The sequence below is a fragment of the Oncorhynchus clarkii genome, chromosome 10, assembly GCF_045791955.1.
Source record: "Oncorhynchus clarkii lewisi isolate Uvic-CL-2024 chromosome 10, UVic_Ocla_1.0, whole genome shotgun sequence".
Classification (NCBI taxonomy): Eukaryota; Metazoa; Chordata; class Actinopteri; order Salmoniformes; family Salmonidae; genus Oncorhynchus; species Oncorhynchus clarkii.
The window spans coordinates 1,361,585-1,382,561 of NC_092156.1; the positions used below are offsets into that span (position 1 = coordinate 1,361,585).

At 37.8% G+C, this 20,977-nt stretch overlaps 1 protein-coding gene across 4 annotated transcripts in view; it reads right to left on the reverse strand.

The window, feature by feature from the left end:
- Positions 1 to 20,977, reverse strand: part of LOC139417911 (high affinity cationic amino acid transporter 1-like) — a 100,413-nt gene that overhangs the window by 69,234 nt on the left and 10,202 nt on the right. For 3 of the 4 annotated variants that reach the window (XM_071166896.1, XM_071166897.1, XM_071166898.1), the window contains exons 2-6: positions 18,389 to 18,632; positions 5,902 to 6,084; positions 1,555 to 1,713; positions 1,250 to 1,415; positions 1,016 to 1,149 (exon numbers count right to left, since the gene is read on the reverse strand). In XM_071166896.1, the coding sequence (XP_071022997.1) occupies positions 1,016 to 1,149; positions 1,250 to 1,415; positions 1,555 to 1,713; positions 5,902 to 6,084; positions 18,389 to 18,575 (829 nt within the window). In that variant the 5' untranslated portion in view covers positions 18,576 to 18,632. Of the gene's footprint in view, positions 1 to 1,015; positions 1,150 to 1,249; positions 1,416 to 1,554; positions 1,714 to 3,973; positions 4,017 to 5,901; positions 6,085 to 18,388; positions 18,633 to 20,977 lie in introns of those variants that run through there. The other variant, XM_071166899.1, reaches the window with a different exon arrangement.

A 20,977-nucleotide genomic window follows, 5' to 3' on the forward strand; every position in this document is an offset into this window, starting at 1 on the left:
TTTTTAATTAATTTGGTAATGTTTAGAAAAATGTAATACCACTTTGACATAATGAGGTATTGTGAGGAGGTCAGTCACAACAACTCTCAAGGTTTTAAATTCAAGCTGTAACTCAACAAACTGTAGAAAATGTGAAGGGGTGTGAATACGTTCCGAAGAGACTGAATGTCTCCCTAAGAGTTGATTCAGGTTGGTAGAATACGTTCTGAAGAGCCTGAATGTCTCCCTAAGAGTTGATTCAGGTTGGTAGAATACGTTCTGAAGAGACTGAATGTCTCCCTAAGAGTTGATTCAGGTTGGTAGAATACGTTCTGAAGAGACTGAATGTCTCCCTAAGAGTTGATTCAGGTTGGTAGAATACGTTCTGAAGAGACTGAATGTCTCCCTAAGAGTTGATTCAGGTTGGTAGAATACGTTCCGAAGAGACTGAATGTCTCCCTAAGAGTTGATTCAGGTTGGTAGAATACGTTCTGAAGAGACTGAATGTCTCCCTAAGAGTTGATTCAGGTTGGTAGAATACGTTCTGAAGAGACTGAATGTCTCCCTAAGAGTTGATTCAGGTTGGTAGAATACGTTCTGAAGAGACTGAATGTCTCCCTAAGAGTTGATTCAGGTTGGTAGAATACGTTCTGAAGAGACTGAATGTCTCCCTAAGAGTTGATTCAGGTTGGTAGAATACGTTCTGAAGAGACTGAATGTCTCCCTAAGAGTTGATTCAAGTTGGTAGAATCATATTCCAAATGATTCCCAGCTGTAATGGCTGCCAAAGGTGTTTCCACCAAGTAATAACTCAGGGGGGTGAATACATATGCAATCAATTCATCTTCATTTTACATGTCTTAGAAATGTATAAAATGTTCACAACGTTTTATTTTGAAAATGTTTAGTAAGTTGTGTAGATCGATAGTAAAGAACAATCCTTTTTAGATGTAATTTGAAGACCGTGGAGGTTTCACCAGCGACGTGTGTTTCAGTACCTCCACTGGTGATGTAAGTTGGCGCCTCCCACACTGACCTGTCGTGGCGATGCAGTCGAATCCCACGAAGGCGTAGAAACAGGTGGCAGCGCCTGATAGGACACCGGTGAAGCCAAATGGCATGAACCCGCCCACTCCTAGACTCTCCGCCGACAGCAAGGGCTCTGTCATGCTGAGAGAAAGAGAGATCATTAAATACACACTGGTATACTCTGTGTGTGTGTGTGTGTGTGTGTGTGTGTGTGTGTGTGTGTGTGTGTGTGTGTGTTTACTTTTGGCTGGAGTTGTTGTGTAAGATGACATCAGGGTCCAGATGCCAGTTCTTCAGGGTTCCTTTGACCAGTCCAGAGACCACCATAAACAACAACACCAGGACGTTGATACACGTAAACACCTTGTTGACAACAGCTGACTCCTTCACTCCAAACGACAACAGACCTAGAGGGAGAGAACGTTTATAATAAGATAGGAAAAAGGGAAGAAGAGAGAGTTGAAGATTAGAGCTGAAAAGACGGGTGAAGGTGTGTGTGTGTGTGTGTGTGTGTGTGTGTGTGTGTGTGTGTGTGTGTGTGTGTACCTGTGAGGGTAATGATGATGAGCACAGCGAACATGTCAGGGTACTCTGCCAGTATCCCAGGTGCTTTCATGGTCATGTACTGTCTGCAGAACGCCTCTATATGTTTCCCTGTCAACTCATCAAACGTTGCACTCCATGCCCGTGCTACACTGGAGGTACCTGGGGAGGGAGGGACAGACACAGAGACAAACAGAGAGACAGATAGAGGGAGAGACAGAGAGGGAGAGACAGAGGGAGAGACAGAGACAGATAGAGGGAGAGACAGAGACAGACAGAGGAAGAGACAGATAGAGGGAGAGACAGAGAGGGAGAGACAGATAAAGGGAGAGACAGAGACAGATAGAGGGAGAGACAGATAGAGGGAGAGACAGATAGAGGGAGAGACAGAGAGGGAGAGACAGAGAGGGAGAGACAGAGAGGGAGAGACAGAGACAGAGACAAACAGAGAGACAGATAGAGGGAGAGACAGAGAGGGAAAGACAGAGAGGGAGAGACAGAGACAGATAGAGGGAGAGACAGATAGAGGGAGAGACAGATAGAGGGAGAGACAGAGAGGGAGAGACAGAGACAGATAGAGGGAGAGACAGATAGAGGGAGAGACAGATAGAGGGAGAGACAGAGAGGGAGAGACAGAGACAGATAGAGGGAGAGACAGAGACAGATAGAGGGAGAGACAGACAGACAGAGACAGATAGAGGTAGAGACAGAGACAGGGAGAGACGGAGACAGAGACAGATAGAGGGAGAGACAGAGACAGATAGAGGTAGAGACAGAGACAGGGAGAGACGGAGACAGAGACAGATAGAGGGAGAGACAGAGAGATGAAAAGAGAGTGAAATGTATGAACCAAACATTTGCATATAGAATTTATTTAAAGAACCAACGCAACCCCTAGCCCGTTCTAAACTACCTAACTCTCTACCCAACTCTCTACCAAACTCTCTACCCAACTCTCTACCCAACTCTCTACCCAACTCTCTAACCAACTCTCTACCCAACACTCTACCCAACTCTCTACCCAACTCTCTACCCAACTCTCTACCCAACACTCTACCAAACACTCTACCCAACTCTCTACCCAACACTCTACCCTCCACTCTGCCCAACACTCTACCCAACTCTCTACCCAACTCTCTACCCAACACTACCCAACTCTCTACCCAACTCTCTACCCAACTCTCTACCCAACCGTCACCACATATGAAGCAAGTTAGTGATATAACAATAAAAGCTCTGTCTTTACACTGAGTATGCAAAGCGTTAGGAGCACCATGACATTGACTGACCAGGTGAATCCAGGTGAAATATATGATCCCTTATTGATAAATCCCCTTAAATCAGTGTAGATGAAAGGGAGGAGACGGGTTAAAGAAGGATTGTAAAGTCTTGATAGAATTTAAACATGGATGATGTATGTGTGCCATTCATAGGGTGAATGGGCAAGACTATAAAAGGGCCTTTGAACAGGGTATGGTAGTAGGTGCCAGGTGCACCGGTTTGTGTCAGGAACTACAACTCTGCTGGGCGTTTCATGTTCAACAGTTTCCTGTGTGTATCAAGAATGATCCACCAGCCAAAGAACATCCAGCCAACATGACACAACTGTGGGAAGCATTGGAGTCAACATGGGTCAGCATCTCTGTGGAAGGCTTTCCACACCTTGTAGAGTCCATGCCCCAACGAATATATTAGGAAGATGTTCTTAATGCTTTGTACACTCAGAGTTTTCTTCAGTTTCTCCTGTCCTATCCGGTGTCCTGTGTGAATTTAAGTATGCTCTCTCTAATTCTCTCTTTCTCTCTTTCTTTCTCTCTCTTGGAGGACCTGAGCCCTAGGACCATGCCTCAGGACTACCTGGCATGATGACTCCTTGCTGTCCCCAGTCCACCTGGCTGTGCTGCTGCTCCAGTTTCAACTGTTCTGCCTGTGATTATTATTATTTGACCATGCTGGTCATTTATGAACATTTGAACATCTTGGCCATGTTCTGTTATAATCTCCACCCGGCACAGCCAGAAGAGGACTGGCCACCCCACATAGCCTGGTTCCTCTCTAGGTTTCTTCACTTTGAGATATCAGCTGATGTACGAAGGACTTTATAAATACATTTGATTTGAGTTTCATCGCCCAGCTTGTAGCTGATAAACATTTTCACATCTGGTGAAAATAAAGGTAGATGGACACAAAGCACCACAGATATTGAGATCAGCTTGATGCTTGACTTCCACATTCCTTCATACGGTGTCTGTGGTGCGCTTCATGCTGCTACGGGACGGGACGAAAACAGAGGACAAGTTTAGCCTCTTTCTTCAACACTCTTAGTTGTTGTGGAAATTAATCCGCTTTGTGTTTACTTTGTGCATGCAACAGCACCTTGATTAGTCTACCTTTTAATAATACCAATGTCTGCCTGTCTCACCGATAACGTAAGAGAGGATGAGGTTCCATCCCGTGATGAAGGCCCAGAGTACTAATATATTACCACTATATTACTACTATATTACTACTAATATATTACTACAATATTACCACTATATTACTACTATATTACTACTAATATATTACTACTATATTACCACTATATTACTACTATATTACTAATATATTACTACTATATTACTAATATATTACTAATATATTACCACTATATTACTACAATATTACTAATATATTACTAATATATTACTAATATATTACCACTATATTACTACAATATTACTAATATATTACCACTATATTACTACTATATTACTAATATATTACCACTATATTACTACTATATTACTAATATATTAACACTATATTACCACTATATTACTAATATATTACTAATATATTACTACTATATTACTAATATATTACTAATATATTACTACCATATTACCACTATATTACTAATGTATTACAACTATATTAGCACTATATTACCACTATATTACTAATATATTACCACTATATTACTGCTATATTACTAATATATTAACACTATATTACTACTATATTACCACTTTATTACTAATATATTACCACCATATTACTACTATATTACTAATATATTACCACTATATTACTAATATATTACCACTATATTACTACTATATTACCACTATATTACCACTATATTACTACTATATTACTACTACATTACCACTATATTACTAATATATTACTACTATATTACTAATATATTACTACTATATTACTAATATATTACTACTATATCACTAATATATTACTACTATATTACTACTATATTGCCACTATATTACTACTATATTACCACTACATTACTAATATATTACTACTATATTACCACTATATTACTACTATATTACCACTATATTACTAATATATTAACACTATATTACTACTATATTACTAATATAATACCACTATATTACCACTACATTACTACTATATTACTTCTATATTACCACTAAATTGCCACTATATTACTAATATATTACTACTATATTGCCACTATATTACTAATATATTACCACTATATTACTGCTATATTACTAATATATTACTACTATATTGCCACTATATTACTAATATATTACCACTATATTACTGCTATATTACTAATATATTAACACTATATTACTACTATATATTACCACTATATTACTGCTTTGTACACTCAGAGTATTCTTCAGTTTCTCCTGTCCTATCCGGTGTCCTGTGTGAATTTAAGTATGCTCTCTCTAATTCTCTCTTTCTCTCTTTCTTTCTCTCTCTTGGAGGACCTGAGCCCTAGGACCATGCCTCAGGACTACCTGGCATGATGACTCCTTGCTGTCCCCAGTCCACCTGGCTGTGCTGCTGCTCCAGTTTCAACTGTTCTGCCTGTGATTATTATTATTTGACCATGCTGGTCATTTATGAACATTTGAACATCTTGGCCATGTTCTGTTATAATCTCCACCCGGCACAGCCAGAAGAGGACTGGCCACCCCACATAGCCTGGTTCCTCTCTAGGTTTCTTCACTTTGAGATATCAGCTGATGTACGAAGGACTTTATAAATACATTTGATTTGAGTTTCATCGCCCAGCTTGTAGCTGATAAACATTTTCACATCTGGTGAAAATAAAGGTAGATGGACACAAAGCACCACAGATATTGAGATCAGCTTGATGCTTGACTTCCACATTCCTTCATACGGTGTCTGTGGTGCGCTTCATGCTGCTACGGGACGGGACGAAAACAGAGGACAAGTTTAGCCTCTTTCTTCAACACTCTTAGTTGTTGTGGAAATTAATCCGCTTTGTGTTTACTTTGTGCATGCAACAGCACCTTGATTAGTCTACCTTTTAATAATACCAATGTCTGCCTGTCTCACCGATAACGTAAGAGAGGATGAGGTTCCATCCCGTGATGAAGGCCCAGAGTTCTCCCACTGTGACGTAGCTGTACAGGTAGGCTGAGCCCGTCTTGGGGACGCGGGCCCCAAACTCAGCATAACACAGACCAGCCATCACAGAGGCCAGCGCTGCGATGAAGAAGGATAGGACAATGGCAGGACCTGGGGACAGGGAGATTGTTGGGATGATAATCAGATTTAGTCAAATCCAGTAAATATACTTCAGCTTCCAGAGTAATACCCCCACGTATTACCACTATATTACTAATATATTACTAATATATTACTACTAAATTACCACTATATTACTACTATATTACTACTAATATATTACTACTATATTAATACTATATTACTAATATATTACACCTATATTACTAATATATTACTAATATATTACCACTATATTACTAGTATATTACTACTAATATATTACTACTATATTACCACTATATTACTACTATATTACTACTATATTACTAATATATTACTACTATATTACAACTATATTACTAATACATTACTACTATGTTACTAATATATTACTACCATACTACTATATTACTACTAATATATTACTACTATATTACCACTATATTACTACTATATTACTAATATATTACCACTATATTACTACCATATTACCACTATATTACTACTATATTACTAATATATTACCACTATATTACTAATATATTACTAATGTATTACTAATATATTACCACTATATTACTACTATATTACTACTAATATATTACTACAATATTACCACTATATTACTACTATATTACTACTAATATATTACTACTATATTACCACTATATTACTACTATATTACTAATATATTACTACTATATTACTAATATATTACTAATATATTACCACTATATTACTACAATATTACTAATATATTACCACTATATTACTACTATATTACTAATATTTTACCACTATATTACTACTATATTACTAATATATTAACACTATATTACCACTATATTACTAATATATTACTAATATATTACTACTATATTACTAATATATTACTAATATATTACTACCATATTACCACTATATTACTAATGTATTACAACTATATTAGCACTATATTACCACTATATTACTAATATATTACCACTATATTACTGCTATATTACTAATATATTAACACTATATTACTACTATATTACCACTATATTACTAATATATTACCACCATATTACTACTATATTACTAATATATTACCACTATATTACTAATATATTACCACTATATTACTTACTATATTACCACTATATTACCACTATATTACTACTACATTACCACTATATTACTAATATATTACTACTATATTACTAATATATTACTACTATATTACTAATATATTACTACTATATCACTAATATATTACTACTATATTACTACTATATTGCCACTATATTACTACTATATTACCACTACATTACTAATATATTACTACTATATTACCACTATATTACTACTATATTACCACTATATTACTAATATATTAACACTATATTACTACTATATTACTAATATAATACCACTATATTACCACTACATTACTACTATATTACTTCTATATTACCACTAAATTGCCACTATATTACTAATATATTACTACTATATTGCCACTATATTACTAATATATTACCACTATATTACTGCTATATTACTAATATATTACTACTATATTGCCACTATATTACTAATATATTACCACTATATTACTGCTATATTACTAATATATTAACACTATATTACTACTATATATTACCACTATATTACTAATATATTACCACTATATTACTACTATATTACTAAAATATTAACACTATATTACTGCTATATTACCACTCTATTACTAATATATTACTACTATATTACTACTATATTACTACTATATTACTACTATATTACTAATATATTACTACTATATTACTACTATATTACCACTATATTACTAATATATTACTACTATATTACTACTATAGTACTACTATATTACCACTATATTACTACTATATTACTACTATATTACTAATATATTGCCACTATATTAATACTATATTACCACTACATTACTAATATATTACTACTATATTACCACTATATTACTAATATATTACCACTATATTACTACTATATTACTAATATATTATCACAATAGTACTACAATATTACCACTATATTACTAATATATTACTACAATAGTACTACAATATTACCACTATATTACTAATATATTACCACTATATTACTACTATATTGCCACTATATTACTAATATATTACCACTATATTACTACTATATTACCACTATATTACTAATATATTACCACTATATTACTAATATATTACCACTATATTACTACTATAATACCACTATATTACTAATATATTACCACCATATTACTAATATATTACCACTATATTACTACTATATTACCACTATATTACTAATGTATTACCACTACATTACTAATATACTACTACTATATCACTAATATATTACTACTATATTACCACTATATTACTAAACTATTACCACTACATTACTAATACATTACTACTATATCACTAATATATTACTACTATATTACCACTATATTACTCATATATTTCCACTACATTACTAATATATTACCACCATATTACTAATATATTACTACTATATTACCACTATATTACTAATATATTACTACTATATTACTAATATATTACTACTATATTCCTAATATATTACTAATATATGACCACTATATTACTAATATATTACTACTATATTACTAATATATTACTACTATTTTACTACTATATTACTACTAATATATTACTACTATATTACTACTATATTACTAATATATTACTACTATATTACTACTATATTACTACTATATTACTAATATTCTACTACAGTGCATTACCTGCATTTTCTCTGGCCACGGCTCCAGCTAGGACTTAAATCCCAACTCCCAGAGTACCTCCCACCACCAAAATAGTACTACTATACTATTATTATACTAATACAGTACTACTGTACTACTATACTACACTATACTGCCACTATACTAATACATCACTACTACTACTGTGCCACACTCTAATACTATTACTATACTAATGCAGTACTACTTCTACCACACTATACTATTCCTACTACTACTACTACTATTACTACTACTACACTAACGCGGTACTACTACTACTATAATACTGCTACTATATTAATACAGTACTACTACTCCTATGATACTGCTACTATATTAATACAGTACTACCACTACTACTACCACTACTACTACACTAAATCACACTACCACTGCTACTACTACTACTACACTAATGCGGTACTACTGCTAATATAATACTACTATACTACTACTATATTAATACAGTATTGCTACCACTAATACTACTACTATACTAAACCACAATACTATTACTACTACTACTACTATACTAAACCACACCACCACTACCACTACTATACTACACTACTACTACTACTACTGCTATACTAATACAGTATTACTACTACTATACAACACTATACCACTACCACTACTGTTACTATACTACACTACTACTACTACTACTATACTAAACCACACTACCACTACCACTACTGTTACTATACTACACTACTACTACTACTACTATACTAAACCACACTACCACTACCACTGCCGGTACTATACTACACTACTACTAGTACTATACTAAACCACACTACCACTACCGTTACTATACTACACTACCACTACTACTACTGCTATACGAATACAGTATTATTACTACTATACAACACTCTACCACCACTACTACAACTACTACTATTAGTACTACTACTACTATACTAATACTATACTGATACAGTATTACTACTACTATACAACACTATACCACTACTACTACAACTACTACTATTAGTACTACTACTACTATACTACTACTACACTAATATAGTACTACTACTACTACAATAAACCATACTACCACTACTACTACTACTCTACACCTAACCCTCAGCCCCTCCCATCTATCTCTGAAGACCATACCGTTTTGATTTCTATTTGCCATATATTTTCCCACTGTGCTGTGATGTTTCACAAAAGTTCTGAACCTTCTAATAGTTTCTACAGATAGCAAAACAACCATTTAATTTACAAAGTGTATTATTATGTTATTGATTTTCAAGACAGTGTTATCTGCAGTGTATTATTATCGTATTGATTTTCAAGAGTGTTATCTGCAGAGTTTAAATATTACAATTCTTCAGCCATTCCTGAATCTGTGACCAAAAACTAGCTACATAAGGACGGTACCAAAACAAATGATCTAATGATTCTGTCTCTTCACAGCAAAATCTACAGAGCTGGAAAGGTTGTATCCCCCATATAGAGAAGTTTGGACACAACTACTCATTCCACAGTTTTTATTTTTTTGGTTACTACATGATTCCATATGTGTTATTTCATAGTTTTGATGTCTTCACCATTATTCTACAATGTAGAACCTGTATGGAACAGCTGTCAACCTGTATGGAACAGCTGTCAACCTGTATGGACCAGCTGTCAACCTGTATGGAACAGCTGTCAACCTGTATGGAACAGCTGTCAACCTGTATGGAACAGCTGTCAAACTGTATGGAACAGCTGTCAAACTGTATGGAACAGCTGTCAACATGTATGGAACAGCTGTCAACCTGTATGGAACAGCTGTCAACCTGTATGGAACAGCTGTCAACCTGTATGGAACAGCTGTCAACCTGTATGGAACAGCTGTCAACCTGTATGGTACAACTGTCAACCTGTATGGTACAACTGTCAACCTGTATGGAACAGCTGTCAACCTGTATGGTACAACTGTCAACCTGTATGGAACAGCTGTCAACCTGTATGGAACAGCTGTCAACCTGTATGGAACAGCTATCAACCTGTATGGCACAACTGTCAACTTGTATGGAACAGCTGTCAACCTGTATGGCACAACTGTCAACCTGTATGGCACAACTGTCAACCTGTATGGAACAGCTGTTTTTGGGTCCTTAAATTAAACTGGTATACTTTTTTATTTATCACAATTTTCTTAAGCCAATGTTGCTCTTTAATGCCGACAGACAAGTTCCTTACCTACTCCCACTTGCCTGTAATCCTGCAATCAGTTGGTTTTACTTTTGGATAGAGCAGATATTTCCATATATTTTTGTTAGCTGCTTGTATGACATAAGTCCACCAATCCTATTGGTTATATCCTTTACATATTTATACATTATACAATACGTTTTTTTTTGTCAATTAGTATATTTGAGTTGAACCACAATATTTGTGGTAATATTTGTTCTGTCTTTTCTGATGGATTAAACTGAAATTGCAACCAACTTTCTATCGCTTGTTTTAAAAATTGCGATATTTGGAGATGTTTTTATTTGAAAATAATTCAAAGTGAGAGGTTGTTATCTGAATAAAGGGAAAACATGGGGTAAGCCATTCTTACTAATCTGCTACAGATCCAGTCGGATTAAAGAATATTTTTTTGTAAGACTGAAGCCTTTAGTGAGAGGTCCAATGCTTTAATATTGAATCATTTCTGCCCTCCGAATTCGTATTCAGGTATTCTGTTTAATTTTGTCTGGCTTGCTGTTCCAAATAAAGTGGAATATTCTTTGCTCATAAAATTATTAAAACTAATCGTTAGGTGTAGGCTGGGCCATAAGTAAATAGGTTAACTGTGACATGACAATAGAATTAATCAGGGTGATTTTTTTCCACAAATAGACAGGTGTTGTCCTTTCCACGGTAGCAAGATTTGATCTAATTTGGCTAACTTTCTATTAAAATATATTGTAGTGAGATTATTTATTTATTTTTGGATATGAATACTGAGTTTGTCCACTTGTATTTTTTTGTGAATCAATATGTAATATGAAACAATATATAATATATAAGTAATATATACTTTGGGTTGTAATCCAGAGAGGTTAGAAAAATTATCTAGATCCTCTATGAGGCTGTGGAGGGATCCAAATTGAGGATTTAAGGGAAAATATCAATCGTCAACACCTTTGTTTTTAAGCCCATTGATGCTACTGTTGGATCTAATTTAACAGCTAACATTTTGATGGCCATGGTAAATAAATATGCTAAAAGTGAAAAACCTTGTTTTTACTCCTCTTGACAGTTTAATACTGTACATAACTTTACCCCATTGTGTAAGAGATTCTCCAAAATCAAAGTATTCCAGGCAATTAGGTATATATAAACTCCAGTCCTACTTTATTAAAGGCCTTTTCAACGTCATCTATGAACACCAGGCCTAGTTTCCCAGATTGTTCATAGTGTTCGATTGTTTCCAATAATTTGATTGAACCTATATTTAACTAGACAAGTTAAGAACAAATTCTTATTTACAATGACGGCCTACCGGGGAACAATGGGTTAACTGCCTTGTTCAGGGGTAGAACGACAGATTTTTACCTTGTCAACTCGGGGATTCGATTTAGCAACCTTTCAGTTACTGGCCCAATGCTCTAACCACTAGTCTACCTGCTGATTACTGGCCCAATGCTCTAACCACTAGGCTACCTGCTGGTTACTAGTCCAACGCTCTAACCACTAGGCTACCTGCTGGTTACTAGTCCAACGCTCTAACCACTAGGCTACCTGCTGATTACTGGCCCAATGCTCTAACCACTAGGCTACCTGCTGGTTACTAGTCCAACGCTCTAACCACTAGGCTACCTGCTGGTTACTAGTCCAACGCTCTAACCACTAGGCTACCTGCTGATTACTGGCCCAATGCTCTAACCACTAGGCTACGCTGCTGGTTACTGGCCCAATGCTCTAACCACTAGGCTACCTGCTGATTACTGGCCCAATGCTCTAACCACTAGTCTACTTGCTGATTACTGGCCCAATGCTCTAACCACTAGTCTACCTGCTAATTACTGGCCCAATGCTCTAACCACTAGGCTACGCTGCTGGTTACTGGCCCAATGCTCTAACCACTAGGCTACGCTGCTGGTTACTGGCCCAATGCTCTAACCACTAGGCTACGCTGCTGGTTACTGGCCCAATGCTCTAACCACTAGGCTACCTGCTGATTACCTGCCCAATGCTCTAACCACTAGGCTACGCTGCTGGTTACTGGCCCAATGCTCTAACCACTAGGCTACGCTGCTGGTTACTGGCCCAATGCTCTAACCACTAGGCTACGCTGCTGGTTACTGGCCCAATGCTCTAACCACTAGGCTACCTGCTGATTACCTGCCCAATGCTCTAACCACTAGTCTACCTGCTGATTACTGGCCCAATGCTCTAACCACTAGGCTACGCTGCTGGTTACTGGCCCAATGCTCTAACCACTAGGCTACGCTGCTGATTACTGGCCCAATGCTCTAACCACTAGGCTACGCTGCTGGTTACTGGCCCAATGCTCTAACCACTAGGCTACGCTGCTGGTTACTGGCCCAATGCTCTAACCACTAGGCTACGCTGCTGGTTACTGGCCCAATGCTCTAACCACTAAGCTACCTGCTGATTACTGGCCCAATGCTCTAACCACTAGTCTACCTGCTGATTACTGGCCCAATGCTCTAACCACTAGGCTACGCTGCTGGTTACTGGCCCAATGCTCTAACCACTAGGCTACCGCCCCACTTATATTATCTCCAATGTATCGTCCATGTAAAAAAAACTGTCTGATTAGGATGAATAATATCTGACAATTCCTTTTTAATTCAATGCATCACTACACCTATATTTAACTAGACAAGTTAAGAACAAATTCTTATTTACAATGACGGCCTACCGGGGAACAATGGGTTAACTGCCTTGTTCAGGGGTAGAACGACAGATTTTTACCTTGTCAACTCGGGGATTCGATTTAGCAACCTTTCAGTTACTGGCCCAATGCTCTAACCACTAGTCTACCTGCTGATTACTGGCCCAATGCTCTAACCACTAGGCTACCTGCTGGTTACTAGTCCAACGCTCTAACCACTAGGCTACCTGCTGGTTACTAGTCCAACGCTCTAACCACTAGGCTACCTGCTGATTACTGGCCCAATGCTCTAACCACTAGGCTACCTGCTGGTTACTAGTCCAACGCTCTAACCACTAGGCTACCTGCTGGTTACTAGTCCAACGCTCTAACCACTAGGCTACCTGCTGATTACTGGCCCAATGCTCTAACCACTAGGCTACGCTGCTGGTTACTGGCCCAATGCTCTAACCACTAGGCTACCTGCTGATTACTGGCCCAATGCTCTAACCACTAGTCTACTTGCTGATTACTGGCCCAATGCTCTAACCACTAGTCTACCTGCTGATTACTGGCCCAATGCTCTAACCACTAGGCTACGCTGCTGGTTACTGGCCCAATGCTCTAACCACTAGGCTACGCTGCTGGTTACTGGCCCAATGCTCTAACCACTAGGCTACGCTGCTGGTTACTGGCCCAATGCTCTAACCACTAGGCTACCTGCTGATTACCTGCCCAATGCTCTAACCACTAGGCTACGCTGCTGGTTACTGGCCCAATGCTCTAACCACTAGGCTACGCTGCTGGTTACTGGCCCAATGCTCTAACCACTAGGCTACGCTGCTGGTTACTGGCCCAATGCTCTAACCACTAGGCTACCTGCTGATTACCTGCCCAATGCTCTAACCACTAGTCTACCTGCTGATTACTGGCCCAATGCTCTAACCACTAGGCTACGCTGCTGGTTACTGGCCCAATGCTCTAACCACTAGGCTACGCTGCTGATTACTGGCCCAATGCTCTAACCACTAGGCTACGCTGCTGGTTACTGGCCCAATGCTCTAACCACTAGGCTACGCTGCTGGTTACTGGCCCAATGCTCTAACCACTAGGCTACGCTGCTGGTTACTGGCCCAATGCTCTAACCACTAAGCTACCTGCTGATTACTGGCCCAATGCTCTAACCACCAGTCTACCTGCTGATTACTGGCCCAATGCTCTAACCACTAGGCTACGCTGCTGGTTACTGGCCCAATGCTCTAACCACTAGCCTACCTGCTGATTACTGGCCCAATGCTCTAACCACTAGGCTACGCTGCTGGTTACTGGCCCAATGCTCTAACCACTAGGCTACCGCCCCACTTATATTATCTCCAATGTATCGTCCATGTAAAAAAAACTGTCTGATTAGGATGAATAATATCTGACAATTCCTTTTTAATTCAATGCATCACTACACCTATATTTAACTAGACAAGTTAAGAACAAATTCTTATTTACAATGACGGCCTACCGGGGAACAATGGGTTAACTGCCTTGTTCAGGGGTAGAACGACAGATTTTTACCTTGTCAACTCGGGGATTCGATTTAGCAACCTTTCAGTTACTGGCCCAATGCTCTAACCACTAGTCTACCTGCTGATTACTGGCCCAATGCTCTAACCACTAGGCTACCTGCTGGTTACTAGTCCAACGCTCTAACCACTAGGCTACCTGCTGGTTACTAGTCCAACGCTCTAACCACTAGGCTACCTGCTGATTACTGGCCCAATGCTCTAACCACTAGGCTACCTGCTGGTTACTAGTCCAACGCTCTAACCACTAGGCTACCTGCTGGTTACTAGTCCAACGCTCTAACCACTAGGCTACCTGCTGATTACTGGCCCAATGCTCTAACCACTAGGCTACGCTGCTGGTTACTGGCCCAATGCTCTAACCACTAGGCTACCTGCTGATTACTGGCCCAATGCTCTAACCACTAGTCTACTTGCTGATTACTGGCCCAATGCTCTAACCACTAGTCTACCTGCTGATTACTGGCCCAATGCTCTAACCACTAGGCTACGCTGCTGGTTACTGGCCCAATGCTCTAACCACTAGGCTACGCTGCTGGTTACTGGCCCAATGCTCTAACCACTAGGCTACGCTGCTGGTTACTGGCCCAATGCTCTAACCACTAGGCTACCTGCTGATTACCTGCCCAATGCTCTAACCACTAGGCTACGCTGCTGGTTACTGGCCCAATGCTCTAACCACTAGGCTACGCTGCTGGTTACTGGCCCAATGCTCTAACCACTAGGCTACGCTGCTGGTTACTGGCCCAATGCTCTAACCACTAGGCTACCTGCTGATTACCTGCCCAATGCTCTAACCACTAGTCTACCTGCTGATTACTGGCCCAATGCTCTAACCACTAGGCTACGCTGCTGGTTACTGGCCCAATGCTCTAACCACTAGGCTACGCTGCTGATTACTGGCCCAATGCTCTAACCACTAGGCTACGCTGCTGGTTACTGGCCCAATGCTCTAACCACTAGGCTACGCTGCTGGTTACTGGCCCAATGCTCTAACCACTAGGCTACGCTGCTGGTTACTGGCCCAATGCTCTAACCACTAAGCTACCTGCTGATTACTGGCCCAATGCTCTAACCACCAGTCTACCTGCTGATTACTGGCCCAATGCTCTAACCACTAGGCTACGCTGCTGGTTACTGGCCCAATGCTCTAACCACTAGCCTACCTGCTGATTACTGGCCCAATGCTCTAACCACTAGGCTACGCTGCTGGTTACTGGCCCAATGCTCTAACCACTAGGCTACCGCCCCACTTATATTATCTCCAATGTATCGTCCATGTAAAAAAAACTGTCTGATTAGGATGAATAATATCTGACAATTCCTTTTTAATTCAATGCATCACTACACTGATGTGTAAGGGGTCCCCAGTTGTTTTTAAATGGATTGGATCTTTATATTTACCACCTGGGTCCTGTTACTGTTCTTCTTGCTGAGTATTTGATAGTCTGCCATTTTATAGGAGTGGTTAAAACATGAGTACATTAAAACAAGGTTTGATCAACTGCTATGACATCCAGCCCTGGAGTTTTCCAGGACTTAAAGATTTTAATTGCATCAAGAAGTACCTCTGTATTTTGGCTTTCACATGAGTCTTTCTCTACAGATGTTCATTTGACATTATTAATAGAACAAACAAATCTTTCCAATTACTCTATGTTGTTGTCTTAGGTTTCTCTTTATGAAGTGGTGTGTTGTCTCTTGTCGTGATGTGTGTTTTGTTCTACATACTTCACCTCAGTTGTACTCCATCTAGCTATTAAAAAATACAAACTTGATTATCTTAATTTATTCCCACAATTGACAAATAATACGCATAATAATATAAGCCCTTCAATGAAGGATTGTTACCCGTATACTACCACTATACTACTATACTACTACTATTTTACTACTACTATACTACTGCTATACTAATATTATACTACTACCATACTACTCCACACTGCTACAGTATTACTACTATTATACTACCACCATACTACTATACTACTACTATTTTACTACAGCTATACTATTGCCATACTAATACTGTACTACTACTATACCACTCCACACTGCTACAGTACTACCACTATTATACTACCACTATACTACTATACTACTACTATTGTACTCCTACTATACTACTGCTATACTAATACTATACTACTGCTATACTACTACGGTACTATTACTATTACACTACCACTATGCTATTCTACACCAATACAATTACACTACCACTATACTACTCCACACTACTACAGCACTACTACTATTATACTACTACTATACTACTACTATTATACTACCACCATACTACCACTATTATACTACCACCATACTACCACTATACTACTACCATTATACTACCGCTATAATACTACCACTATACTACTACTAATATTCTAACACAATACTACTACTATTATACTACCACTGCACTACATATTTTATACTACCACTATACTACCGATATTATACTACCACTATACTAATATTATTATACTACCACCATACCACTACCATTACACTACCACTATACTACTACTATTATACTATGACTATACCACCACTATACTACTAATATTATACTACCACTATACTGCTACTATTATACTACCACTATACTACTACTATTATACTACTACTATTATACTACCACTATACTACTGCTATTATACTACTACTATTATACTACCACTATACTACTACTATTATACTACTACGATTATACTACCGCTATACTACTACTATTATACCATCACTATACTACCACTATACTACTACTATTATACTACCCCTATACTACTACTATTATACTACCACTATACTACTACTATTTTACTACTGCTATACTACTACTATTATACTACTACTATTAGACTAATAATACCACTTCTACAGTACTACTACCACTACTACTATTACTACTACTACTATTAAAGTACACTTTACTACTACTGCTACTACAGTACTGCTACTATACAACTACACTACTACTACTACAACTATTTTGCTACTATTAGTACTACTACCACTACTACCACTACTATAACTACTACTACAACTACTATTACAACTACTAAAACTCCTATTACTGCTACTACTACTGCAGTACATTACCTGCATTCTCTCTGGCCACGGCCCCAGCCAGGACGTAGACCCCAGCTCCCAGAGTACTGCCCACCCCCAAAGCCACCAGGTCGAAGGTGTTGAGACATCGGGACAGACGGGAATCTTCACTGTTACAGTCCACAACCTTGACACGCAGCAGCTGCTTCCCAAAGCCTAGCAGCTTCTCCAGGGCCATGCTGAGGGGTCACAGTCAGACGGAGGTCAAAGGTCAGAGGGGAGAGGTCACATACACCTGAGGACGAGAGAGGACGAGAAAGAGGATGGGACAGATTGAACACATTAGAATGCTGATAAGAACACAGTAGCAGAACTGCAGCCCTCCAATGTAGGGACTGTTGACATGCTCCTCCTGTCACTCCCCCCCTTCCACCTCTAACCCCTCTTTCTCCTACCCCCGCCTTCCACCAATACTATATATTGGTATTCACTGAGGCAACAGTAGGCAAAGAGAGAGGAAAAGGAAGTGACAGGACAATGTACAGATGTAAACAGAGAGGAAGAGGAAGTGACAGGACAACGTACAGATATAAACATAGAGGAAGAGGAAGTGACAGGACAACGTACAAATGTAAACAGAGAGGAAGAGGAAGTGACAGGACAACGTACAGATGTAAACAGAGAGGAAGAGGAAGTGACAGGACAACGTACAGATGTAAACAGAGAGGAAGAGGAAGTGACAGGACAATGTACAGATGTAAACAGAGAGGAAGAGGAAGTGACGGGACAACGTACAGATGTAAACAGAGAGGAAGAGGAAGTGACAGGACAACGTACAGATGTAAACAGAGAGGAAGAGGAAGTGACAGGACAACGTACAGATGTAAACAGAGAGGAAGAGGAAGTGACAGGACAATGTACAGCAGCTTGAGAACGGTCATGTTGTTATGATCTCCTCATATAAGTGGAGGCACTTGGCATCCAGTCAACTCTGAGAAAAACTACTTTAAATAGGACTTGTGCAAGTTGTTTATATGCCTGCTCCTGGTGTTGTGTGTTTTCCGAGCATTGTGTTGCATTATGATGTGTTGTGGTGTGTTGTGGTGTGATGTGTTGTGCTGTGTTGTGATGTGTTGTGCTGTGTACGTTGTTGTGTGTACGTCCGTATGTTTCTGTGTTTCACTTCTCTGTGTCCAATGTTTACATAAAGTTTGTTTTGAGTGGTTGGTAGGTGGGCTAGTCAGGGATTTCCTGTCCCTAGAGTGATGAAGACAGCAGGAGACCCTTTATAGGGATAAGAGACGGTCCACCAGAATGATCATGTCTCCAGGTCACAACAGCACAACTCATTTAAACTGGTAATAATTACACAACAACACAGGCCCTCTTTTATACCTTTATTTAGCTAGGCATGTAACTTAAGAACAAATTCTTATTTTACAATGATGACATACCCCGGCAAAACCCTCCACTAACCCAGACGACGAGAGGCCAACTGTGCGCCGCACAATGAACTGGTAATAATAACAGAACAACACAGCTAATTTAAACCGGTAATAATTACACAATAACACAACTCATTTAAACTGGTAATAATAACACAACTAATTTAAACTGGTATTAATAACACAACTCATTTAAACTGGTATTAATAACACAACTAATTTAAACCGGTAATAATTACACAATAACACAACTCATTTAAACTGGTAATAATAACTCAACTAATTTAAACTGGTATTAATAACATAACTCATTTAAACTGGTAATAATAACACAACTCATTTAAACTGGTATTAATAACACAACTCATTTAAACTGGTATTAATAACACAACTCATTTAAACTGGTATTAATAACACAACTCATTTAAACTGGTATTAATAACACAACTCATTTAAACTGGTATTAATAACATAACTCATTTAAACTGGTATTAATAACACAACTCATTTAAACTGGTAATAATAACACAACTCATTTAAACTGGTATTAATAACACAACTCATTTAAACTGGTATTAATAACACAACTCATTAAAACTGGTATTAATAACACAACTCATTTAAACTGGTATTAATAACAAAACTAATTTAAACTTTTAATGATAACACAACTCGTTTAAACTGGTATTAATGACACAAGTCATTTAAACTGGTATTAATACCACAAAAACACAACTCATTTAAGCTGGTATTAATAACACAACTCATTTAAACTGGTATTAATAACACAGCTCATTTAAACTGGTATTAATAACACAACAACACAACTCATTTAAACTGGTATTAATAACACAGCTCATTTAAACTGGTATTAATAACACAACAACACAACTCATTTAAACTGGTATTAATAACACAACTCATTTAAACTGGTATTAATAACGCAGCTCATTTAAACTGGTATTAATAACACAACTCATTTAAACTGGTATTAATAACACAACTCATTTAACTGGTAATAATAACACAGCTCATTTAAACTGGTATTAATAACACAGCTCATTTATACTGGTATTAATAACACAGCTCATTTAAACTGGTATTAATAACACAACTCATTTAAAATGGTATTAATAACACAGCTCATTTAAACTGTTATTAATAACACAACTCATTTAAACTGGTATTAATAACA